Below are 27,875 nucleotides of genomic sequence, written 5' to 3' on the forward strand. Positions count from 1 at the left end.
GTGTACATATTTTTGTTTGAACACCTGTTTTCGGTTCTTTTGGGTCTATACCTAGTAGTAGAAATGCTGGGTCACATAGAAATTCTGTGTTTAACATTTTGAGCGAGTGCGGAAATGTTTTCCATAGTGGCTGCACCATTTCATGTGCCCACCAGGGGTTCTGTTTTCCTGAATCCTTGCAGCACCTTTTTTTTTTTTTGGCTGCACCACGCGGCATGGGGGATCTTAGTTCCCCAATCAGGGATTGAACCCGTGCCCCCTCCAGTGGAGTCTTAACCACTGGACTGTCAGGGAAGTCCCTAATTGTGGTTTTGATTTGCATTTTCCTAATGACTGATGAATACACTCAATAGAGTATTTTTTTCAAGTGTGTTTAATGGCCATTTATAGATTTTCTTTGGAGAAATGTCTATTCAAGTCCTTTGCCCATTTTTTAATTGGATTTTCTTTTTTTAAGTTGTAAGAGCTCTTTGGATATTCTGGATACTAGACCCTTATCCAGTATATGATTTGCAATTATTTTCTCCTGTGAGTTGTCTTTTCACTCTCTTATGGTGTCCTCTGATGCACAGAATTTTTAATGAAGTCCAATTTATTTTTTTCTTTTGTTGCCTGTGCTTTTGCTGTCATGCTTAAATAAGAAATCATTGCTGAATCCAAGATAATGAGGAGTTGCCTATACATTTTCTTCTAAGAATTGTACAGTTTTGGCACTTAAATTTAGTTCTTTGATACATTTTGAGATAATTTTTGTTTATAAGGTAAGGATCCAACTTCATTCTTTTGCATGTGGATATCCAGTTTTCTCAGCACCATTTCTTTGAAGACTGTCCTTTCCCCATTAAATTGCCTTGACACACTTGTTGACAGTTGACCACATTTGTGAGAGTTTATTTCTGTGCTATTTTATTCTGTTAGTCTGTATGTCTGTCCTTTTGCCAGTACCACAAGGTTTTGATTACTGTAGCTTTGTAGTAAGTTTTGAAATCAAGAAACGTGAGTACTCCAAATTTGTGTTCCTTTTAAAGATTGTTTTGACTATTTGAGATACGTTGATATTCTTTATAAATTTTAGGATGGGTTTTTCTGTGTTTGCAAAAAATGCTATTGGGATTTTGATTGGTATTATACTGAATCTGTATATTGCTTTGAGTGGTAGTGTCAACAATATAAGTGTTAACAATATAAGGTCTTCCAGTCTATGAACATGGGATGCTTTCCATTTTTTTTAGGTCTTGTTCAATTTCTTTTTGCAGGGTTTTATAGTTTCTGGTGTAGAAATCTTTCACTTCCTTGCTTAAATTTAATACTAAGTATTTTATTCTTTTTGATGCTATTGTAAAAGGAATTGTTTTCTTAATTTCTTTTTTGGGTTGTTCATGCTAGTGTATAGAAACACAACCCTATTTTGTGTGTTTCTGTAACTTTGCTGAATTCACAAATTAGCTCTTAACAGTTTTTTGATGTGAATTCTTTAAGATTTTCTACATATAAGATCATGTCATCTGTGAAAAGAGGTAACTTTACATCTTCCTTTCCAATTCGGTTGCCTTTTATTCTTTTTTTGCCTGATTGCTCTATTACTATGTTGAGTAGAATTGGCAAAAGTGGACATCCCTGCCTTGTTCTTGATCTTAGGGGAAAAGCTTTCAGTCCTTCATCACTGTGTATGATGATAACTGTGGATTTTTCATATATGGCCTTTAGCATGTTGAGGAAGTTCCCTTCTATTCCTGGTTTATTGAGTGTTTTTGTCATGAAAGAGTGTCAGATTTTGTCAAATGTTTTTTCTACGTCAATGGAGATGATCATATGGTTTTACCCATTATTCTATTACTATGATGAATTACCTTGATTAATTTTAATATGTTGAGCTACCCTTGCATTCTGGGGATAAGTGCCACTTGGTCATGGTGTATAATCCTTATAATAGCCGCTGAATTCTGTATGTTGGTATTTGGTGAGGATTTTTGAGGAATTTGGTCTGTAGTTTTCTTTTTCCTAGTGTCTTTGTATGGCTTTGTATCAGGGTGATGCTGACCTCATAGAATGAGTTAGGAAGTGTTCTCTGCTCTTTAGTTTTTTGTTTTTGGGGGTTTTTTGTTTCTGTTTTTGTTTTTTTTGGAGGGATTCCCTTAAAGTTAACAAGAAAATGAATCCACTTTCACCATACTGTTTTCAGATTGTATTGAAGGTATTAGCTAGCACAATGACAACATTAGATTGAAAGACTTGTAAAGAGTAAAATCTTTTATTTTCAGGTAATATGAATATGTTCCCATATAATCCATGAGAATAAATGGAAAGTAAGATAATTCAATAAAGTAATAGGATATAAAGCTAAAATACAAAAGTTAATAGCTATTATATGTACAGCAACCATTAGTAGATATATGGAAGAGAAAGTACCATTTTTCAATATCAGTAGAAATAAAATACTAGAAATAAACATAGCAAGAATATACAGGGCTTCCCTGGTGGCGCAGTGGTTAAGAATCTGCCTGCCAATGCAGGGGACATGGATTCAAGCCCTGATCCGGGAAGATCCCACATGCCACGGAGCAACTAAGCCCGTGAGCCACAACTACTGAGCCTGTGCTCTAGAACCCGCAAGCCACAAGTACTGAGCCCTTGTGCCTAGAGCCCGTGCTCCACAACAAGAGAAGCCACTGCATTGAGAAGCCTGCACACCGCAATGAAGAGTAGCCCCTGGTCCCGCAGCTATAGAAAGCCCGTGGGCAGCAACGAAGATCCAATGCAGCCAAAATAAATAAATAAATTTTTTTAAAAAAGAATATACAAAAGATGAGTGGGAAAAACATTAAAACAATCTTGAAGGAGCTGTGGGGGAGGAAGAAATTTTCCTCTACCTTTCTGAGTTGCTCTGGCTGATCTAAGAATTAAATTGACATGAGAGATTAACAGAAAATCAAACAAAAATTTAATAATATGTATACATGGGAGAGACCCAGGAAAACTATGTAACTCCTCTCCTCTTTAGTTTTTTAGAAGAGTTTGAGAAAAATTGGTATTCTTCTTTCAGTATTTGTTAGATTTCACCAGTGAAGCCATCTGGTCCTCAGCTTTTCTTGGTTAGGAGGTTTTTGATTGTTGAGTCAATCTCCTTACTTATAAGTCTATTTAGATTTTCTGTTTCTTGAGTCAGTTTTGGTATTATGTGTATATTTCTAGGAATTTTTCCATTTCACCTAAGTTATTTGATTTGTTTGTGAACAGTTGTTCATAGTATTCATATACTTCTTTTTTTTCTTTTTTTTTCTTTTTCTTTTTTTTTGCGGTACGTGGGCCTCTCACTGTTGTGGCCTATGCCGTTGCAGAGCACAGGCTCTGGAAACGCAGGCTCGGTGGCCATGGCTCACGGGCCCAGCCGCTCTGCAGTATGTGGGATCTTCCCGGACTGGGGCACGAACCCGTGTCCCCTGCATCGGCAGGTGGACTCTCAACCACTGTGCCACCAGGGAAGCCCCCGTATACTTCTTATTAATAGTAATGTCCCACTTTCATTTCCGCTTTTAGCAATTTGAATCTTCCCTTTTTTTCTTAGTCAGTCTAGCTAAGTTTGTCAACTTTGTTGATCTTTGCAAAGAACTTGCTTAAAATTTTTTCCTATTGTTTTTCAATTCTCTATTTCATTTTGTCCACTCTGATCCTTATTATTTCCTTCCTTCTGCTAGCTTTAAGTTTAGTTTGCTCTTCTTTTTCTAGTTTTTTTCAGGGCTGCAGTTAGATTATTGATATGAGGTATGGCTCTTTTTAAATGTAGGTGTTCACAACTATAAAATTACTTCTTAACATTGCCTTTGCTGTATCTCGCAAGTTTTGCTATGTTGTATTTCCATTTCAGTTCATCTCAGGTGTTTTCTAATTTATGATTCCTTCATTGACCTATTGGTTATTTAAGACTGTGTTGTTTAGGGGCTTCCCTGGCAGTCCACTGGTTAAGACTCTGCCTTCCAATGCAGGAGGCGTGGGTTTGATCCCTGGTCAGGGAACTAAGATCCCACATGCTGCAGGGTGTGGCCAAAATCTGAAAAAAAAAAAAAAAAGACTATGTTGTTTAATTTCCACATATTTGTGAATTTTCCAGTTTTCTTCCTGTTATTGATTTATAGTTTCATTTTATTCTGGTTGGAAAAGATACTTTGTGTGATTTTAATTTTTTAAGACTTACTATAATATTTCTGCATTAACATATAGTTTATCCTGGAAAATATTCCATGTGTCCTTGAGAATTTGTATTTTATTGTTGTTGAGTGGGATGCCCTGTGTATGCCTGTTAGGCCTAATTGATTTATAATGTTTAAGTCTTCTATTTCCTTTTTGATCTGTCTGGTTGTTTTATTTTTAAAAGTAGGGTACTATAGGGCTTCCCTGGTGGCGTAGTGGCCTGCTGATGCAGGGGATGTGGGTTCATGCCCTGGTCCGGGAAGATCCCACATGCCGTGGAGCGGTTGGGCCCGTGAGCCATGGCCGCTGGGCCTGCACGTCCGGAGCCTGTGCTCTGCAACGGGAAAGGCCACAACAGTGAGAGGCCCACGTACCACAAAAAAAAAAAAGTAGGGTACTGAAGTCTCCAGTTTTCATTGTAGAACTGTCTGTTTCTTCCTTCAATATCATCAATTTTTCTTCATATATTTTGGAGCTCTGTTGTTAGGTGTGCATATATTTATAATAGCTGCATCTTCTTACTGGATTAAACTTTTCTTCCTCCAACATATAATGTTCTCTTTTGCCTCTTGTAACCTTTTTGACTTAACATCTATTTTGTATGACAATAATATAGCCACTCCAGCTTTCTTTTGGTTACTGTTTGCTTTCAATATAATTTTCCGTCCTTTTACTTTCAACCTCTTTGTATTTTTTTATCTAAAATGAATCTCTTGTAGAGACCATATAGTATTTTTAATCCAGTCTGCCAGTCACTCTCCTTTTAATAGGAGAGTATAATCAATTTATATTTAAATTCATTGTTGATGAGAAAGTATTTACTTCTGCCATTTAGCTTTTTGTTTTCTGTATGTCTTATATGGTTTTATGTTCCTCAGTTTCTCCATTATCACTTTTTGTATTTAGTTGAGTTTTTAATTTTTTTAATAAATTTATTTATTTATTTTTGGCTGTGTTGGGTCTTCGTTGCTGCTCTCAGGCTTTCTCTAGTTGCAGTAATTGGGGACTACTTTTTGTTGTGGTGCACGGGCTTCTCATTGCGGTAGCTTCTCTAGTTGCAGAGCACAGGTTCTAGGCACGTGGGCTTCAGTAGTTGTGAATCACGGGCTCTAGAACACAGGCTCAGTAGTTGTGGCACAGGGGCTTAGTTACTCCACGGCATGTGGGATCTTCCCAGACCAGAAAACCCATGTCCCCTGCATTGGCAGGCAGATTCTTAACCACTGCGCCCACCAGGGAAGCCCTAGTTGAGTCTTTTTAGTATACCATTTTGATTCCCTTCTTTTATGTATATTTTGAAGTTATTAGTGGTAACTTTAGGGATTACAATTAGCATCTTAAACTTAAGACAACCTAGTTTGAATAATACCAAATTCATTTCATTAGCATATAAGCTAGTTTCATTAGCTTATATGCTAAATGAACACTATGCTACTGTACATCTCTGTTCCTTCTCCTTTATATTGTTATTGTCAGAGATTACATGTTTATACATTGTGTGCCCAACAACATAAATTTGTAAAGGTTATTTTATTCATTTACCTCTTAAATCACATAGGAAAAATGTGGAGTTACAGACAAAAAAGTACAATAATACTGGCTTTGACATTTACCTATGTAGTTAATTTTACCAATGTTATTTCTTCTTATGGCTTTGACTTTTCATTTCACTCTGAAGAACTCCTAACATTTCTTGTAGGGCAGATCTGTTAGGAATGAACTCCCTTAACTTTTGTTTATCTAGAAATATCTTCATTTCTCCTTCATTCTTTTTTTTTTTTTTTTTGTGGTACGCGGGCTTCTCACTGCTGTGGCCTCTCCCGTCGTGGAGCACAGGCTCCAGACACACAGGCTCAGCGGCCATGGCCCACAGGCCCAGCTGCTCCACAGCATGTGGGATCCTCCTGGACTGGGGCATGAACCCGCGTCCTCCGCATCAGCAGGCGGACTCTCAACCACTGCGCCACCAGGGAAGCCCTCTCGTTCATTCTTGAAGGATAGATTTGCTGCATATAGAATTCTCAGTTGATAGTTTTTTTTCCTTTCAGAACTTTAAATTATGTCAGCCTGACACCTTCTGACTCCCATGGTGTCTGATGAGAAATAGGGTGTTAATCTTATTGAGGATACCTTGTTTTTGATAGTCGCTTCTCTCTTGATGCTTTCAGAATTCTCCCTTTGTCTTTTGACAGTTTGACCATAATGTGTCTCAGAGTATAGCTCCTTGAGTTTATTCTGCTTGGAGTTTGTTGAGCTTCTTGGTTGCGTAGATTTGTATCTTTCATCATATTTGAGAAGTTTTTAGCCATTATTTCTTCAAAATTTTTTCTGCCCCTTTGTTTTTCTCTTCTGCTTCTGGCACTCTTATAGTACATGACTCTGCTCATTTTTATTCATTCTTTTTTCTTTGTGCTCCTGAATTCAATTAGGAATAATTGATAAGTTCAGTAAGTTCAGTTGTCTTACCTTCATGTTTGCTATAGTGAATTTTTAATTTTATTCTACTTTTCAGCTCCAGAATTTCTGTTTGGTTCCTTTGTATAATTCTGTCTCTTTAATGATATTCTCGCTTTGTTCTACATTTCCCCCCTTGATTTCCTTTAGTTCTTTGTCCATGGTTTCCTTCAGCTCATCAAGAATATTTATGACAGTTGATTTAACATCTTAGACTAGTAATCTCATTGTCTCAGCTTCCTCGGGAATGGTTTTTGCCAAATTCTTCTTCCTGTGAATTGTCCATACTTTGCTCTTTCTTACCATGTATTGTAATTTTTTTGTTGAGACCTAGACATTCTAAGTATTATAATGTGGTAACTATGTAAATCTGTTCTCTCACTTCTTAGTGATTGCTGATTTTTGCTCATTAAGGGCTGGAGTCATCTGTTTGTGTTATTTCCAAACTGTTTTTGCAAAGTGTGTAATCCTTTTTGTGTGTGGTTGCAAGTTTCTGTTCTCTTATTGCTGAAGTTAGCTGGTGACCTGACAAAGATTTCCTTAAATGTCTGGATCAAAAAAAGGGACAAAAAGAGTTCTCTTTTAGTATTCTGATAGATACCACCAATGGAAGCTGCTGCTGCCTGTTCCAGAAACTGTTGCTCCTGGAGCCAGTGGGCTGCTATCCCCACAACTACAGGAGGGAGGAGCTGAGGAATGGGGGATGGTAGTTGGTTCACACATGCTGTTAACTTAGGAAAGATCAACAGCCTCTCCTTTCACACACTCTCTTGGTTGTTTTAAGTGTCTGATGAGGTTCTGTAGCTCTAAAATGGTTGATTCCAATTGCTCTTTCCGTCTCCGTTTTTACTTTGGTGGAGGGATTGAATTCTAGATCTTTCTGCTGCTCTATTTTGCATCAGTGATGTCTTTTGAAGTGCAGATGTTTAGGTTTAAGCTCAATGTCACATTCAAGAATCCTTTGCATAAACCATGGTGACAAAGTTTTTCTCCTGTGTTTAGCATGGTTGGATGGCAAAGCTTTGGTGTGTAGGCAGGCCATATAGAGGCTTGTGAAGGAAGCATGGCTTGATGAGAACTGTCTGGGGAGTACAAGTGAGCTGTGTGGGGCCTACAGAGGGAATTGGTGCATCAGTGCTGGCAGGAAGCCTTTGGGTGCCAGTTTACATGTTAATAAGACTTCAGGAAAGCCATCTGCAGGTTGAGTTGCTGAGGCTGTAAGTTTGCTCAGGGACTTAATGTTCTGGGCATGTGACTGAGCAGAGTTCTACTGGATATCCTCATACCCAAACCACTGACCCACTCTGCATCAGCTGGAAGCCACAGGAGAGCAGAGCCCCTTTCTTCTGTGGTGTCCCTTTAGTGCCCTCTATCGAGTAAGCTTAACAGCCTCATGTTTATTTTGAAAGGAGGAATGCTCAAAGGAATTCCATGTTGTCACAGAGCATATATTGCAAGGTGAATATAGAGCTATAAGGCAATAAATTGATGAGCAGCACATAAGATATCAAATAGTGTTTAATAGGCCATCGTTTGAGGCTTGAAATTTTACTATAAATATACCAGTCCTCAGTATAATCATTATTGAAAACCTCCAACTTAGATCTTATAGAGAATTGAGTCGCTATATGTGGTCTCAGAGATGAAACCTCTAGAGTATCCTAAGCAGAAATTACTCTAAATTGTCATCAGTTCACTTCCATTGCACACCCAAGGAAGTGAGAGTGTTTCTTTAACTTATTATTGATTAACCCATATTCTTTTGTAGGTGTCCGTTGATACCTTTCTAAACTTGAAGAACAGCCTTAACGTTATGCATTAAAAACTTACTCCCTTCTTATCACAATAACGTACTTTTAAGAACAGATATATTTATATGATATTTTGAAAGCCTGAGTTATTTGGGCTTTCAAATACTTTGTGACTGTTTGTAACTGTATGTGAAAATTTTAAATTTTCTTAATGAATATTTATATCACACCTTATATGAAGGCTTTATATTCAGTTGGATTCATTGTACCTTTCTGATTGGTTCATGGTGCCCTGGCATGCTGTATTGATGTATACATATTTTGAATATCATTCCTGCTTACATGTGCAATAGATACTTAATTTGGTTGGTAAGGGAATGGAGATAATAGGTAAAATCCTTGATCCTTGTGCAGATTCTTTTTTTTTTTTTTTTTTTTAGATTTTCAGTGAGAGATAGTTTCTTACTAGGTTACATATTGATGCTTTTGCAGTAAGCTTTTCTTGTGCATACCTGTCCTAGGAAAAACAACTTGCATATACATATATTATAGGGATAGAGGCTCAGTAGATACCCTTTTATTTCAAGCAATAACAAATTATTGCTGAGAATAATTAAATAGTATTTTCCCCAAAGATGGTATTACTTAATCCTTTACCTGGTTTATATAAGTTCTCTTTAACTTTTTTGTTCTCAGATTCTTGGCTTTTATTGTCAAGTATATGTATAGTCAATTCTAGTACACTTTGTAGCTAACTCAAAGCAAATATTTACATTTTATTTACAGCTGTCATTTTTCTCCCAATTTGTTTATCTCTCTAATATCTCTGTTGGTGATTCTTCTAATATTTCTTTATAAGCCAGGTAGTCTTAAGTGAGTCTTGTTAGTCTAATAGTCAGTAGTATAAGTAGTAGAAATAATTTTATTTAAAAGTATTTTGTATTTGTCTTGAGGATAAGCGTACTTTAAAAATTATTATTAAGTAGTTCCCTGGTTACCAGAAACACAATTCATGTAACTTTTCTGTGTTTCAGAAACCTTTTTCCGAAAAGGACAAAGGAACTCAAGTCAGTTGTACATAGTGCTCCTGGTTGGAAATTATTTGGTAAAGTCCCTCCCAGAGAGAATCTTCAGAAAACTTCCAGAATCATTCAGCAGGTAAGTACTAATGTAGCCATGTGGTTTGTCTTGCTTTTCAGATATTCTTTTCTAGATAATTAACCATATTCTATTTTCATTCCTTTTTCTTTTTAACATGTAAAATTTTGGGACTATAGATATTTGTAGTAACTTTAACTTTTTTTTAAAGCATGACATATTTTCAGTTATCTTTTATGGTTGTGAAAATTCTTTACAGTCATAGAACATTGATTTTGTTTCCTAGTTATTCCTTGGATAGCTTTTGTTTTTCCTTAGCAAACCATTGTCACCACAGAATTTGACTTCTAGCTGAACGTGGTAGGATTTGCCAGCGGCACAGATTTTATGGATAATGGGTAGTTGTGAACTGATAAAGCAGCATAAAGTGAAAACCGAGTAGATTTTGAGGTCGAACTCTTTCCTTGGTCACTTTTCTGGTTTTCTGTCTTAACCAAGGACTTTGTGAGAGGGCGGGTGTATAGTCTGTTTCTAGTAATTCAGGAGCCAGTTCTTCTGTTCTCTGTTTTAATATCCATATTCTTGAGTTCTTAAGAATTTCAGATCTTGTTTGACTCCTGAGCTTGTGCTTCTCAGTACTAGGAGATAAGTGAGACTAGAATGCAGTGAGACTGTATCAATTTGTAGCATTTTTAATTTTAGAGAAGCTGTTTCTCAGGAGATATTATAATAAATTTCCTATTTCCAGTTGTAATTTATCAAATTTAGCACATCCGGCATTTATAAAAATAATCACATTAAAGCAATAATCATCATTCAAATTGGAAAAAATACCTTTCTTTAAGTATTTAATAGAGTTCTTTTTATTGCTCAAAAGAAAAATGGGTTTCCCAAGTAAATGAGAACATAATTTTTAGATCTTTGAAAGCATTTGTTATAGTTAATTTTATTTACAAGTAATTAAAATAGTGACCAGTTTATATGTTGCTGAGACTTAAAACTGTAGTGCTGTGATTCCCAAGCTGTGTGCCTAGGGCACCCCATGTGCTGCAGCTAATGCAGGGGGGAACCATGGCGAACTCAGTGATGCTACACATCTGCTGGATATGGTGCAGACTGATAGCTTGAGGTAGTACACAATTTCAACATTAAATGGCAATGTATTATTTTCTGTGGCATCGTATCCTTGTGAATCTGGTTTTTCCTAGTTTGCTATGATAAAAATCAGATACTGTGCAAAAATCAGTGTGGAACAGGAAATGAAGGTGATGGTGTCCAATCTGATTTCAAGGTTTGTGAAATTGCACAGTGCACAAAAGGCACACATGCCCAATTAGTAATTAATTGTGGTTATTTAAGAATGCAATAAAATGTTTTTCTTTTAATTTATGTGTACTATTTTTTCAAGTGGTTATTACTAAGTGCTAGGACATAAATCTTCACTTAATTGTTGGACATAAATACTTATTAAATGGAATGTTTAAGGATTTCTGTTCGTTTAGGGGGCACCAAGAAAAAATTACTGAGACACTAAGGTTACTGTTAATCCATGAAAGTTCGGGAATCTTTGCTATCTGGACATTAACTCTTTTTTCGTGAAGTCTTTCAGAAGACCAAGTTTGCCCTCTAGAGGCAAAAACAGTGGTCTTGCTATTGAAGGTTTGTATTCTTGACTTTTTGATAGTTTACCTGAAATATGCTTGTGCATATACTTTAATATCTTTATGTAAACTAATATTCTGTGATATTTTCTTACCATAGATCTCTAAATAAATTACTAGTGGTTAATTATCTGTTTACCAATATGTCTGTGCCTTTAATGTGCTGTTTTCATTTTGGAAAGCCAAGGCCTCACCTCCTCTCTCCTTTTTATATATATGTTGTTTGAAAATTTGATTAGTGGTCAGGAAAAAAACAACTCATTTTCATATGGGAAGAAGGAGTGAGTTGAAATGCAGTTTCTATCCTCTGTCCCTTCCTTTTCTGGCCTTTTACACATGATGATTTCTCCCAGCTGCTTCTTTCAATTTTTGAGTTTTCCATTTGTGTGTAGGTGCTAATGTGTATTTTGGCGCCTTTTTCATGGTTCTGTTTGTTTTTGGGGGGCTGTGATGGATAGCGAAGTCATTGTTCCTCTGACTGTTTTCCACGTTCAAAAATATGTATCTCTTTCACCATGTGATGGAATATGTTTCTGCCTCTCCTTTTCTGCTTTCTCTTTCCCTACTGTTTGTGTCCTCTACTCCACATTTGTCTCACTTTGCTGTTCTCTTCACTGCAATTGTCATTTTAAAAGTGGGCATGATTTTCTTTTATTGGTAATGGTAAAGTTAAAACTTTCTGTCTCTGTTCCCACTTGAAAACATTTTTTTACAGCCCTGATTTCTAAACTCTGTAAAATATTATCAATATAAAACTACATTTGAGATCCTTGACCATCTATCTACTCCTTTCAAATGTGTGTTATATGTTTGGAATGAGAAATTTAAAATGATGTTAAGAGTTAAGCCGTGAAGAGTGTTAAGACACATCTGTCATGTTTTAGGATAAGGTCTTAAGCTGTTAAGGCTATAGAAAATGAAGATAGCTAATATTCCAGTGTAAAACTGCCTGAAACGGTAAGGCAGTGCTAGGAGTACTAAGGAAAAAATAGATTCCTTTGACCTTCCTAAAGATGCCTCACTTGCTTATTGAATGGCGAAACAGTAAAATTTGTTAGAATATTAGAGGAGTAGTAGTATTTTATAGGATAATTATTTTATTAAGCAAATATTCAGAAAGGAGTTGCCATATTCTTAAGGATGAGTATATGTTTGGGAGCCAGAATTTTTTTCTAGTAGAAAGACACCTATAAGATTATAGAGTAAAGTAGTGTTTGACTTACCATCTTTTTCTTCTATTGTTAATTGCACAAATAACACGATTATGTTCTCTATAAAATATAAAACATTATAGGGCGATATGTCTCATTTTACTTTCCCTTCATATTTTTAGGCCTTTTAAAATTCAATTTTTGTATGGAAAACACAATTATTTTCATGTGTGTATATTTTTACATATATGGTGTTATTTTTTTTCCACGAACAGAATATTACTATATATAAATTTTTTTTTGCCTTACTTTATGTGTTTTGTACCTATAGATTTTTCAGAGATATATGAAGTCCAAAAGTGAAAGATACTTGTAGGTTAAATATTTTTTAAAGTTTTATTCTTGTAAATTTTATTAAAGGTCTGATCAGTTTTAGTGCTTTCCATGTTAACAGTAAAGAAACATAAACATCATTTTAGGGTAATAACAAAGTTAGACCGACTCAAGTTTGACATTTAACTTGACAGTCAATTCCCAAATCACATGAATATTCATAATATTATTTTATGAGGATTATCACATGTGTTCTCTTGCAGGTGTGAAATTCCTGCTTGTGGCCATTTGAACCAGTTGGTGAGCCATGTTAAAAATTGCATCTATTAATTATAAATAGTATTTCAGTTATATTGTAGTTCAATTGACCTAAGTTTTTGGTTTTTCTAAATTAATAGGCTGAAGTTGGAATACAGCTACATAGTTTGTCTTATGACCTCCAAACTGCAAGTGAGAATTATTTCAAATGCACCATGTTATGTATAATTGTAACATGATTGCATACTAGATTGAGTATACTCTATTTATGTCAAACTGACAGTCTTTCAGTAGAAAGTGTTTTTTTTTGTTTGGCACTGTTTTTATATTGGCATCTTTTTCATTATGAGGAAATCAGATTGGAGTACTTAGATGATATTTCATGTTTTTCATCACTCGTCTTTCTGAGTGATGTTTTAGTTGCGTGGTTGAATCATTTTCAGATATCTTTTGGCAGGCAAGGAAAAAAGTTTTAAGGCACTAACTGATTTCTTAATCTGAGCATTTCAAATTGTCTAAAAGTAGGATAGGTCACGCTTCTCAATTAAGCCTTTGATTTTTAAATTGTTAACTTCAGGAACAGTAGCACTGTGGAAAGGACTAGAATACACGTGCTTTGTGAGCAGTAAATATATAACACTTTGCAAGTGTAGAGCTTAATTTTCTGGTTACTAACTTTATTGGTGTATGTAGCATTAGGATACTTGAAAACAGTTTGTTGGTTTTAGTTATGCTTAAATATGGATACCTTTGGTGTAAAATTTGAGTGAGCACTGCAATAAATGAGCCACTTCCTTCATTGTTAAATTGTGGAGGGGCTGGACTATGTTCAGAATTTGTTTTTGATAAGTCCTTAAAACTGTTAACACACTTGCATGTTTTTTCACCTTTATTTACCTAATGTATTGTCACCTTGAAAAGGTAGTGAATAATTACCTTTCTAGCCGCATGTGTGTTCCTTATTTATAGTTAATGATAAATTATTATGTCTTTCCTATGTATGAATACATTTATTTCATAAATGTTAATTTATGTGGTCTGGAGATTGAGAGAGGACTTTATAACAGCTCTGGGCCTGTGCTTCGGGGAGAGGGGAGAAGTGTGAGCCTTAAGAAAGAAGGTTAAATTAGGTAAAGAAAACAAAAAGAATAAAGCACTAACCCCTTTAGGAAGAGTGTTCTCACTGTCCACTGAAACTCAAAAGTTGAGTCACTCTGTATATACATCAGGCTATTTTGGCTTTTACACTGTCTTTAAAAGAGAAACTCCTATTCTATTCTTTCTTCTCCCAAGACTCCATATTTTACTTCAAGAAGCTGTTCAAAGACTCCTGCCACCCTCCGTTTGAACCGATAGACTGATCTTTTCTCACATTCCCTCCTAGTACACCTTCTTTCTGGTGAATCCCTTTAGATACAGAGCCCAAGGCATCAGAATGTGGTAGGATACCATTCTGTGACCAACTTACCTGTGACCTCGTGTTAGCAAGCTCTAAACCTTTTCTCTAGTAGAACTTGAAGGACAAAATTCTTTAATTGATCCTAGATTCTTCTCAAAGATTGTCTGGCTTTCATTTCAATGAATGAGTAATTTATTCAACATACATTGACTGTGTATAATACCATAAGCATGGTTCAGGTTCTTGGGAAATAGATAAATATAAGTCCTAGCCTTTCAGTTATTCTAGCATAACTGTAGGAAGGAGGGGGAAGGTTCATATATGGTTTTAATATAGTGTAGTGAGTGCTGTAATACAGTTGTGAACCAAAGTATGAGAGTAGAGATGAAAGAGTGATTAATTCTGCTCAGGGTGACATGCAGTTTCTGTGTTACGAAGTATACTAGTAGGAGTTCACCAGGTAGACAAGATGGGGAAAGACATTCCAGATAGAGAAAATTGAATGCACAAGCAGGAATGCACCAGACTTGTTAAGCTCAATTTTAGGTCAGTATTTCAGGGAGGTAGGGTAGATGGTGAAGGTCCTTAGCCACAAGGTTAGAAAGTTGGGTTTTAACCAAAATACTTTGAAATAAGGCACTGAGGCATCAAATTCATATACTGGAAAAATTCTGGAGGCATTGTAGAAGTTAAATTAGAAAAGAGTGGGTTTGCAAACAAGGACATTAAGATTTATTGTAGTAGTCTATGATTCTGGTTCTCAAACATAGTGGATTATGTAGGGAATGTGTTAAAAATACAGATCCCTCAGCTCTTTACCTTGAGTTCTTAATGTCAGTTTTGTGTTTTTCAATTCTTGTGTTTCTGGTTGTTTCTTTTTCAAATCTGCTATATCACTTTTTGCAGTTTACAGTTCCCTGCTGAAATTTCAAGCTTGGCCTTTATCTCCTTAAACATAGTAAGTATAGTTTTTATAGCCTGTGTCTGATAATTCCAATGTCTGGAAATTCTATAGGTCTGTTTATATTGAATATTGATTCTGCTAGTTTTTGTTAGCAGATGCTATTTTATCTCTGTGTGTGCCTGGTTACCTTTGCTTGGGTGCTGGATGTATATTTGAAACATCATGTGTAGAAAACAATTTGAAGTACATCTTGGTTATTTCCAAGTTTTATCAACAGTGAATAAAGCTGCTATAAACATCTGTTGTAAGTATTTTTGTGGGTGTAAGTTTTCATTTCTTTTGGGTAAATACCAAGGAGGCTGGTTGCTGAATCATATGGTATTTTAATTTTGTAAGAAACAGCCAAACTGTCTTCCAAAGTGACTGTACCATTTTGCATTCCCACCAGCGATGAATGAGCATTCCTGTTGTTCCACATCTTCACCAGTATTTGGTGCTGTCAGTGTTTTGAATTTTGACCATTTTAATAGGTGTGTAGTCATATCTGATTGTTTTAATTTGCAATTCTGAATGAACATGAATTAGAACATATTTTCATATGTTTACTTGTCATCTGTGTATGTTATTTACTGAGGTGTCTTTTCTGACCTTTTGCCATTTTTAATTGGATCGTTCATTTTCTTATAATAATAAAAACAGAACTCAATAGAGTTTTAAGAGTTCTTTGTATACTTAGTATAACAGTCCTTTATCAGATGTATCTTTTGCAAGTATTTCCTCCCAGTCCATATCTGGTCTTCTCATTCTCTTGACAGTGTCTTTCACAGAGTAGAGGTTTTTAATTTTTATCAAGCCCTGCTTCTCAATTATTTCTTTCATGGATTGTGCCTTTGGTGTTGTATCTAAATAAAGTCATCACCATACCAAAAGTAATCTAGGTTTTCTCCTGTCTTCTAGAGTTTTATAGTTTTTTTTGTTTTACATTTAGGTCTATAATCCATTTTGAGTTAATATCTGTGAAGAGTGTAAGTTCTATGTCTAGATCCATTTTTTTGCATGTGGATGTCCACTTGCTCCACGCCATTTGTTGAAAAGACTACCTTTGCTCCATTTTATTGCCTCTGCTCCTTTGTCAAAGATCAGTTGACTGTGTTTATGTGGAACTGTTTCTGGGCTGTCTGTTCTGTTCCATTGACTTCTTTGTCTAGTATTTTGTCAACACTGCCCTGTATTGATTACTGTAGCTTTACAGTAAGTCTTGAAGTCGGGTAGTGTCAGTCCTCCAACTTTATTCTTCTTCAATACTGAGTTTGCTATTCTGGGTCTTTTGTCTCTACGTATAAACTTTAAAATCACTTTGTCAATATCCACAAAGTTACTTGCTGGGATTTTGATTGGGATTGCGTTAAATTTGTAGATCAAGTTTGGAAGAACTGACATCTTGGTAATACTGACTCTTCCTATCCATGAACATGGACTGTCTCTTCCTTTAGTTAGTTCTTCTTTGGTATCTTTTATCTGAGTTTTGTAATTTTCCTCATGTAGATATTGTATATATTTTGTCAGATTTGTATCTAAGTATTTCATTTTGGGGGATGCTAATGGAAATATTAATGTGTTTTAAATTTCAAATTCCATTTTTTATAGCTGGTATATAGGAAAGCAATTGACTTTCCTAATATCCTGCAACGTTGCTGTAATTGCTTATTAGTTACAGGAGTTTTTTTGACTGTTCTTTCAGATTTTCTACACAGACAAGCCATGGCATCTGAAAACAAAAACAGTTTTATTGTTTTCTTTTCCAATCAGTATACCTTGTGTTTCCTTGTCTTGTTGCATTAGCTAGGACTTCCCATACAATGTTGACAAGCAGTGGTGGGAGGGGACATCCTTGCCTTGTTCCTGATCTTAGAAAACTTAGAGATTCTCACCATTAGATATAATATTAGCTATAGGTTTTTTGTAGATGTTCTTTATCAAGTTGAGAAGTACCCCTATATTCCTTCTTTAATGAGTGTTTTTGTCATGAATGAGTTGAATTTTGTCAAATGCTTTTTCTGTATTGATATGGTCTTGTGATTTTTCTTTCTTAGCTTATTGATGTGATGGATTACATTAATTGATTGTCAGATGTTGAGCCAGCCTTGCAGACATGGGATAAATCCCACTTGGTCATGGTTTATAATCCTTTTTATACATTATTTGATTCGATTTGCAAATATTTCATTGAGGATGTTAGCAGCTATGTTTCTGAGAGGTATTGTTCTGTAGTTTTCTTTTAATGTCTTTGCCTGTTTTAATATTAGGGTAATGCTGGCTTCATTGATTAAATTAGGAAGTATTCCTCTGCTTCTGTCTTCTGGAAGAGATCATAGGGAATTGGTATAATTTCTTCCTTAAATGTTTCTTAAAATTCGCTGGTGAAGCCATCTGAGCCAAACTGCTTTCTCTTTTGGAAGGTAATTAATCATCAACACAATTCCTTTCCTCCTTCCTTCTTTCCCTTCCTCCTTCCCTCCTTCTCTCCCTCCCTTTCTCCCTTCTTCCTTTCATTTTTTCCAGCTTTATTGGGGGTATAATTGTTGATTCAGTTTTTTAAATAGATAACAGGACTGTTCAGATTGTCTCTTTTTTCTTCTGTGAGTTTTAACAGATTGTGTCTTTAAGGAATTTATCCATTTCATCTAAGTTATCAAATTTATGGGCATCTGATTGTTCATAATATTACTTTAACGTACATCAGATCTGTAGTGAGGTCCCCTCTTTCATTTATGATATTTGTAGTTTGTGTCTGCTTTCCCTCTCCCTCTCTCCTTTCCCTTCCTCCCTCCATCCTAGAGTTTGTAATATGCATTTACAGCTAATCTAAGCCCACTTTAAAATAACATTTACCACTTCATGTGTAGTGCAAGTACTTTATAATAACAAAATATTCCTAATTCCTTCCTTCCATCCCTTGTGTCTTTGCTGTCATTCATTTCACTTATACATGAGCATGCTCTCTCTCTCTCTCTCTCTCTCACACACACACACACACACACACACACACACATATGTAACTGAATATATCATTATTATTTTGAACAAACTGTTATCTGTTGGATCAGTTAAGAATAATAAAAATAAAATTTTTATTTTACCTTCATGTATTTCTTTCTGATGCTCTTTCTTTCTAGATGTAGATAAAAGTTTCTGATGTGTCATTTTCCCTCTCTCTGAAGAGCTTCTTTTAATAGATCTTGCAAGGCAGATCTGTTGGCAACAAATTCTCTCAATTTTTTGTTTGTTTGGAAAAGTCTTTTTTTCTTCTTTTTTTTTGAAGGATAATTTCATAGGGTACAGAATTTGAGGGTTTTGCATTTTTTCTCTCAACAATTTAAATATTTCTCTGTACTCTCTCCTTGCTTGTATGGTTTCTGAGAAGTTGAATGTAATTGTTATCTTTGCTTTTGTATAGGGAAGGAATTTTTTTCACCTCTGGTTTCTTTCAAGATTTTTTTTTCAGTCTTTGATTTTCTGCAGTTTAAATATGTTATGCCTACATATAGTTATTTGGGCATGTGTCCTGCCAAATTTTGTGTTCTGAACTTCATGATCTGTGGATTGGTGTTGACATTAATGTATAGAAATTCCTGGTTATCATTCCTTCAAATATGCTTGTACTCCATTTTCTCTCTAGTTGCTTGCTGCAACTAGAGAAAGCCCACATGCAGCAATGAAGACCCAATGCAGCCAAAAATAAATAAAATTAAATCTTTTTTTTTAAGAAAGTTCCTTTTCCCCTCCTACTGCTGGAAGCACAAGGAGATTTTTCTCTGACATGCACTGTGAGTACCTGATAGAGTTCCTGGAGGTAAAACTTGCAAAAGTATGTGGGTCTGGGATCTCTTGGAGTCTTAGCTCTCAGACCTGTCGACATTGAGCCTCTAGCAATTTGTCAATTACAGTTCAGGTTTTCCTACCCTGGCATTGATTCCCACAGAGGTTTCTTCATAGGTTTCTGCCCTGGTAAGTTGTGATTCTCTATATCCACCTGTCTATTTCTCTAATTTTGGGGCAGCAGTTTGCCCTGTGACCTCATTTCTTTGAGGAATCTAAGAAGAGTTGTTGATTTTTTTAGTTTGTTCAGCTTTTTACTTATTGGAGTGGGTTGGCAGCTTTTAAGCTTCTTATGTGCTGGAGCAGAAAACAGAAGTTGAAATGATAATACTTTGTTAAGGATTTTTGCTTCCATTTTCATTTGAGATAATGGTCTGTAATTTTCTTTTAATATCTTTGTCTGATTTTGGTATTGGGATAATGCTGAAATCATTGAATGAATTGAGAGTTTTTTTCTTCGTCTCCGTTCTAAAAGAATCTGTGTAGAATTAGTATTTTTTCTTCCTTAAATGTTTGATGAAACTTGACAGTGAAATTATCTAAGCCAAGATTTCTCAACCTCAGTGCTATTGATATTTTAGGTCTTGTAATTTTTGTTCTTGGGGGCCTTTCCTGTGCAGTGAAGGATTTAGCAGCATCCCTGGCCTCTGCCCAGTAGATGCCAGTAGCATCCCCTCACAGTTGTGGCAACCAAAAATGTCTCTAGATGTTGCCACATATTCCCTGGGGCCAAAGTCTACCCCTATTGAGAATTACTGACATAAACCAGGTATGCAGGGGAGACTTCCCTGGTGGTCCAGTGGTTAAGACTCGCTCCTAATGCAGGGGGCCCAATTTCGATCCCTGATCAGGGAAGTAGATCCTGCATGCTGCAATGAAGATCCTGAAGATCCCACGTGCTGCACCTAAAAAAAAAAAAAATACGCATGCTACAGCCAAGCTCCTGCCTGCCACAGCTAAGACCTGGTGTAGCCAAATAAATAAATACTTTTAAAAACCGAGTATGCAGGGGCTTTCGTTGTTATTGTTGAATAGCTTTTTAATTATAAACTTAATATTTTAATTGATATAGGGGTATGACATTTTCTATTTTTTCTTTTTTTTCCCATATCTTGATTGGAGTATAATTGCTTTACAATGTTGTGTTAGTTTCTGCTATAGAACAAAGTGAATCAGCTATATGTATACATATATCCCCATATCCCCTCCCTCTTGAGCCTCCTTCCCACCCTCCCTATGCCAGCCCTCTAGGTCATCACAAAGTGTCGAGTTGATCTGCCCACTAGCCATCCATTTCACATTTGGTAGTGTATATATGTCAATGCTGCTCTGTCACTTCGTCCCAGCTTCCCATTCCCCCCCTGCATCCTCAAGTCTGTTCTCTACATCTGCGTCTTTATTCCTGCCCTGCCACTAGGTTCATCAGTACTGTTTTTTTTAGATTCCATATATCTGCGTTAGCATACGGTATTTGTTTTTCTCTTTCTGACTTACTTCACTCTGTATGACAGACTCTAGGTCCATCCACCTCACTACAAGTAACTCAATTTTGTTCCTTTTTATGGCTGAGTAATATTCCATTGTATATGTGCCACATCTTCTTTATCCATTCATCTGTCGATGGACATTTATGTTGTTTCCATATCCTGGCTATTGTAAACTGTGCTACAATGAACATTGTATCTTTTTGAATTATGGTTTTCTTAGGGTATATGCCCAGGAGTGCGATTGCTTGGTCATATGGTAGTTCTATTTTTAGTTTTTTAAGGAACCTCCATAGTGTTCTCCATAGTGGCTGTCAATTTACATTCCCACCAACAGTGCAGGAGGGTTCCCTTTTCTCTACACCCTCTCCAGCATTTATTGTTTCTAGATTTGTTGATGTGACCCGTGTGAGGTGATACCTCATTGTGGTTTTGATTTGCATTTCTCTAATGTTTAGTGCTGTTGAGCATCTTTTCATGTGTTTGTTGGCCATCTGTCTGTCTTCTTTGGAGAAATGTCTATTTAGGTCTTCTGCCCATTTTTGGATTGGGTTGTTTGTTTTTTTGATATTGAACTGCATGGGCTGCTTGTATATTTTGGAGATTAATCCTTTGTCAGTTGCTTCGTTTGCAAATATTTTCTCCCATTCTGAGGGTAGTCTTTTCGTCTTGTTTATGGTTTCCTTTTCCTTCCTGTGCAAAAGCTTTTAAGTTTCATTAGGTCTCATTTGTTTATTTTTGTTTTTATTTCCATTTCTCTAGGAGGTGGGTCAAAAAGGATCTTGCTGTGATTTATGTCATAGAGTGTTCTGCCTATGTTTTCCTCCAAGAGTTTTATAATATCTGGCCTTACATTTAGGTCTTTAACCCATTTTGAGTTTATTTTTGTTTCTATTTTTTCTTGAGTCAGACTTGGTTAACTTAGTATTTTAAGAGATTTTTACATTTCACCTCTGTTGTTGGATTTATTGGGAAAAAAATTGTTAATAATCTGTTATTATCCTTTTAATGTCTACTGGTTATGTGATATGGATACAGATTATCTCTCATACATTCCTGATTTTAGAAATTGTGTCTTCTTTTTTCTTGATCAGTTTTGCCAGAAGTTATCAGTTTTACTGATCTTTAAAAACGTATACCTCGGGGGGCTTCCCTGGTGGCACAGTGGTTGAGAGTCCGCCTGCCGATGCAGGGGACATGGGTTTGTGCCCCGGTCTGGGAAGATCCCACATGCTGCGGAGCGGCTGGGCCCGTGAGCCATGGCCGCTGAGCCTGCGCGTCCGGAGCCTGTGCTCCGCAATGGGAGAGGCCACAACAGTGAGAGGCCCGCGTACCGCAAAAAAAAAAAAAAGTATACCTCTTTTGTTTCACTGATTTTTACCTCTTTCTCTGTTTCTATCTCATTTATTTTTGGTCTTTATTATTTACTTTCCTCTTGGTTCAAATTTTTTTTTCTAGTTTTTAAGGTGGATCATTGATTTTAGACCTTTTATCTTTTTAATATGTGGATTAAGCTATACATTTCCCTCTAACTATGCTTTAGCTGCATTTTACAAGTTTCAGAATTTTCATTCGATTCAAAATATTTTCTCTCTTATTTCTTTTGTCATGATTCTTTGGAAGTGTGTTGTTTTAATTTTCAAATATTTTAGAATTTTCCCAGATGTTTCTGTAAATAATTTATAATTTAATTCCATTATGCTCATACAGTATACATTATGAAATTTTAGTCTTTTTCAATATATTGAGACTTATTTTATGTCCTAGATATAGCTTGTCTTAGGGAATGTTCCTTGTGTCCTTGAGAAGAATGTGTATATTCTGCTGATGTTGGGTTAGTGTTGTATAAATGTCAATTAGGTCACGTTAGATGATAGTGTTGTTCAAGTCTTGTATACTTTTGCTGATTTTCTATTTGTTCTGTGAATTACTGAGAGAGGAGTAATAAAGTGTCCACCGTAATCTACTTGGCTATTTCTCCTTTTGCTTTTTTTTTTCTCTTTTTGTTTTGAAGCTTCATATTTATGTCTTCTAAATGAATTGACTTTTTTACCATTAACGTAATGTCTTTTTTGCCCTGGTAATGGTTCTTATTATGAAGTTTTTGTCTAACTTTAATTTAGCCACTGAAGCTTGCTTTCACTTAGTGTTTACATGATATTTATTCTTCTATCCATTTACTTTTTATCCATCTTCATATTTAAAGTGGTTTTTTTTTTGTATGTAGCTTATATTTGGGTCTATGTAGGCAGTCTAATACTCTCTTCTTTTTAAATGGAGTGTCAGTTATTGGTATGACTTGTTTTAAATTTACTATCTTGCTACTTCTTTTCAAATTGTCCCATCTGGTCTTTGTTTCTTTTTATCTCATTTCTGCCCTCTTTTGGATTAAATGAGTTTTTTAGTACTCCATTTTATCTCCACTGTTAGCTTATTCAATATACCTTTGTTATAGTTTTTCAGTGGTTGCTCTTGGCCAACAGTTCTCAAACGTTTTATTTTTACAACTGCTTTGGATTCTGGGTATGAAGGATCTCAAAGAGTTCTTGTTTATGGGGATTGTCTGTCAATTACTACTGTACCCAGAATTAAAACTGAAAGGATGAAATATTTATTAATTCACTTAAAAAGTGAAATTGGCCATCCCTTCCCCCCTCCCCTCCCCTTTTTTTTTTAAACGTGTGAGTGCATGTCATGAAGAGCACAGTGATTAGTAGTACAGTTTGGCGTCTCTGCCTTGATTTGTGCTAGGGCATCAACAGTTTTATTCAATATTGCTTTAGGGGCTTCCCTGGTGGTGCAGTGGTTGAGAGTCCGCCTGCCGAGGCAGGGGACACGGGTTCGTGCCCCGGTCCGGGAAGATCCCACATGCCGCGGAGCGGCTGGGCCCGTGAGCCATGGCCGCTGAGCCTGCGCGTCCGGAGCCTGTGCTCCGCAACGAGAGAGGCCACAACAGTGAGAGGCCCGTGTACCGCAAAAAAAAAAAAATATTGCTTTAGCAAAATTAGTGCTAATGTCAACACATTGACAAACTATTAGCACTATTATGACTATAGTTTTGACTTTGCAAACCTCATGAAACCATCTCTGGGACACTGTTGAGAACTGCTGCAGTAGGGCTTATGATATTTATCTTTATCACAATCTATGCTCAAATAATGTTATACCACTTTGAGCATAATGTAATAACGTTACAACAGTATACTGCCTTTCTCTCCCTTCTGATTTTGTGCTGTAAGCCCTTCAATACACTGGTATTATTTTTGCTTTAAGTAGTCAGATATCCTTTTAAAAATGACTTTTATATTTTTGTTTCTTATTTATGTCTTTTCTAAAATGTTTTCCATATTTACTATTTTTGGTGCTTTTTATTTCTTTGTGTAGGTTCATGTTTTCATATGATGTATTCTTTCTGCCTGAAAGATTTCCTTTAAAATATAGAGCAGGTCCACTGACAACAGATTCTCTCAGGTTTTGTTTGTCTGAAAACATTTTTATTATGCTTTTATTTTTCAAAGATAGATATATTTTTTTGGTATAGGATCCTAAATCAACAGGCTTTTTCCCCCATTATTTTATTATTTTTTTTCTTCCAGCAATTTAAAGGTTTTTCCATTGTCTTCTGACTTGCATAGTTTCAGGTGAGTCTGAACATTCAGCTCTCTCCTGAATATCCTGTGTATTCAGTGAAGACTTTCCATTCTGGTTGGTGGGAATATGAATACTTCTCAGCCGTGGGTGAGCTCTGGACACTGTTTTGCTTACCATCCACAGTAATTGTTCTTTCCCCAGAAGTTGTTTTTTGCCCAGCCTTGTAGTGTTTCGCCTTACGCATGTGCAGTTTGGTATTCAGCTAAAGACTCAAGAGGACTCCTGTGCAGATTTCTGGAGCTCTTTCTCAATGGAGTGCTTTTCTGCTACTCTGGCCCACAAATTCTGGCCCCCCTTGACCATTCCAACTAACAGCCAGGCTTTCTTCAAGTTTTCCCTTCCTGCACTGGATGTCCAGAACTGCCCCCATGCATAATAATGGGATGATCGATAGGCTCACGTTGTTTGTTACCCCTTTGGGATCCCAGAGGTTGTTTTCAGCAAGAAAGTTGGTATGAATTACCCAGTCCACCAAGTGGGAATCTACCTATCTTTCTGAAGAATTTTTTTGTCCAACATGTATATATTAGTTTTAGGAATGTAGATGAAAACCAAATACTTACTTGTTTCTAATTACATATTCAATTCACATATATAATAATATATTAAGAAATAGTGTCTTTTTATTCAGATCTGTTTGCATACATCTTTGATGTCAGTATGTTCAGCATCACTGACCACTTTTGTGGTCTTTAACCCCAGAGCACATCATCTTCACTTTCGTCAAAGTTGTAGGAGATATAGTGCTTTTTAAGTGTATTATCTTGTTACTAAAATTTTGTCTCAAGCCACAGGTTTCCAGATGCATTACATTTTTTCTTTTATTTATTCTATAAGTATAAAATGAAGATCTCTACAACCTAATCTCTTCCTGTATTGTTCTTTAAGGTAATGTTTAAAAGGCTCTTTATGATAGTTTGCAATTGAATGGTTATACCTCTGGGAATCCTTCATTACTTTATGTGCATTTTCTTCCTTTCCTTCTCCAATTTAACAAAGCCACAACAAAAAAACCTATTAAAAAAAAAAAATCACCTTCCAGGGGCTTCCCTGGTGGCGCAGTGGTTAAGAATCTGCCTGCCAATACAGGAGACATGGGTTCGAGCCCTGGTCCGGGAAGATCCCACATGCCACGGAGCAGCCAAGCCCGTGCACCACACTACTGAGCCTGTGCTCTAGAGCCCGCAAGCCACAACTAGTGAGCCCGTGTGCCACAACAACTGAAGCCGATGCGCCTAGAGCCCATGCTCTGCAACAAGAAGTCATAGCAGTGAGAAGCCCGTGCAGCACAACGAAGAGTAGCCCCCACTTGCCGCAACTAGAGAAAGCCTGTGCGCAACAACGAAGACCCAATGCAGCCAAAAATAAATAAATAAAATAAATAAATTTATTTTTCAAAATTATAGAAAAAAAGTCACCTTCCAAACTAGTGTTGACTGAGAGAGTTTCAGGGTAATGCACTTTCTCCAAATAGTGCTTTGCTGTTCAAATTAATAGAGAGAAAGCACCCATAAAATGAGATGTTGTTAAGCAAATGTGCTTTCTCTTTTCTAAGAGATTATTTTGAGGAAAAACATCTTTTTCATTTATGTGAATCCAGTATTTCTTTGCCTTGGAATTGTAAGTAATTTTTTCTACTTTATGCTTGTGGAGATGACAGCAATTGCCAACCATCTTTTGGTCAGACTTAGAATTAATTGCCTGTTTGACTCAAATTTTCTTACAGTAGCTAGAATAAATTATCCTACAGATATTTGCCAGCCTGCCCCTAGCGCTGGTTTCACCTTCTGTTCTAGTTACCCCAGTTAAAGTAAACATTCCATAGAACAATATTTTGAGTGGAAGATGAAGAATAAGTTAAATTAAAAAAAGAAACAGGCTTCATTACAATACCCCATAAAAATACGTTCCCTAAGTTAAAAGGAAAACTAAATGCCTCTTAACCTTTGGTAGGTAGCTCCCAACAACTTATGAAAATAAGTCAGTTAAAACTGACCTTTGGAATTCCCTGGCGGTCCAGAGGTTAGTACTATGCGCTTTCACTGCCGAGGGCCTGGATTCAATCTCTGGTTGGGAAACTAAGACCACACGTGCCGCGCGACATGGCCAAAAACTATACCAACCAAACAACAACAACTGACCTTTGTTGGCAGGAAATGAGGTAGATCGATGTGATATTTTCAAACAGTGATTTGCTATAGCTAGCATTATTTACTGATTTCCTTGGACTATGATATTTCCAATTGCTTTTTAATATTGTAAAGTTTCTTTATAACTTATAAAATTTTCAATTTTTTGTTCCTTATTAAACTTCTATGGAAGGAATATACAGGGGATTTTTATGACATGACCCACACGGATTTAAAGTGAAAATGACTTCAGGAATTTCTCCCATGAGATATTATTTGGTTGTATTTTTAAATGAAGTCTTATTATGTATATCAACTACTTATCAATAACTTGAACACTGTTTTCTCTCTCTATTGCCTTCGACTCATCTAAGAATTATGTGATTTTCCTCACCTATAGGGATAGGCCCTAATTAACTTTAACTCATTGATAAAGCTTATTTTTCAGGTCATTGTGATTGTGTGTTGAATGGGGTGTTTCCTGGGACCTTCCAGGAAGGATGCTTTCTTTGTATTTTGTGAGAGCTATTATTGGAAGAGCAACTAGAGGATCTTTGAAAGTTATGCTATGAGGATGTGACAACTGGCTTTGCTACAGTCATTTCTCTGAGCAGCAAGCCAACCTCCAAATGAAGCCCACACATGGAGGAGGGCATAGCTGAGAGAGTAGTAGAGAAGTGGAGTCTCTGGTGCTGTGAGCCTCTTGGTCAAACAGAGACCACAGTTAGCTAAATATATGGAATATTAGTCCTGTAGTCTGATACATTTGCCTAAATGTATTTGATATCACTTTGTGATTAATTTTGAAAATACTGATATTTAATATTTTACTACTTCTAATATAATTTGTAATTTTAATCATCTTAGAAGAGCACCTTAAGTTATTTGGCAATATTTAAGTCATTAAAGATGTATAAATCTATCCTACTTTCAGATAAGTATGGATTGATATCATGTTTTAAGCTTTTAAAATAATTATTCTCTAGAAATTTAAAGCATTTTTATGCTAAGCATCTGTGATAGAAAATACTAGAATACAGCTTATTTCCTCTCTCATGTGAAGAATATTTGAGTGACAATACTTTTGTCTTGCCTTATTAAACGTGTACTTATTTAGTTAATTTTTAATAAAAGACTTTTCATTTTTTGTTCAGACTTTCAGTGGCTCTCCATTTTGTTCATCATGAATTCCAAATATTTTTGCCAGTGAAAGGCCCCATAATTTAGCCTATACTTTATTTCTCATCCTTTTTCATATTCAGTGAGATTAATGTGTTTCCCTAATCCATGCCTTCGCTTGCTCCCCCGGCATGTTCTTTCCAATCCTTTCTGTCTATGTAATTAATACCTATCATTTTTGCCCCAGTTCTGATGCCAACTCTTCAGTAAAATCTTTGTGAGTTATCCACCGTGACTATAAAATGATCTCTCTTACAAACAAGCTACTTTATTTCTTGCAAGAAAAGTCAAACAGTACTGAATAATTTAAAGTAAGACAAATGCACTTCATTTCTAGTCTAAGCCTCCAGAGGAAA

At 36.0% G+C, this 27,875-nt stretch overlaps 1 protein-coding gene across 6 annotated transcripts in view; it reads left to right on the forward strand.

Annotated features, from left to right (window-relative positions):
- The window catches only part of TBC1D12 (TBC1 domain family member 12), a 124,819-nt gene that overhangs the window by 68,853 nt on the left and 28,091 nt on the right, over window positions 1–27,875 (forward strand). For 3 of the 6 annotated variants that reach the window (XM_089897274.1, XM_089897273.1, XM_022569295.3), the window contains one exon: window positions 9,428–9,551. Coding sequence is in view for 1 of the 6 variants with exons in the window: in XM_022569295.3 (XP_022425003.1) it covers window positions 9,428–9,551 (124 nt within the window). In the remaining 5 variants the exon portion in view is untranslated. Of the gene's footprint in view, window positions 1–9,427; window positions 9,552–12,899; window positions 12,937–15,199; window positions 15,252–18,219; window positions 25,100–27,875 lie in introns of those variants that run through there. The other 3 variants (XM_089897275.1, XM_022569297.2, XM_089897272.1) reach the window with 3 other exon arrangements.

This window comes from Delphinapterus leucas, chromosome 16 (assembly GCF_059928025.1).
Source record: "Delphinapterus leucas isolate spDelLeu-1000000601 "Yukka" chromosome 16, BTC_Dleu_Yukka2, whole genome shotgun sequence".
NCBI classification, from domain to species: domain Eukaryota; kingdom Metazoa; phylum Chordata; class Mammalia; order Artiodactyla; family Monodontidae; genus Delphinapterus; species Delphinapterus leucas.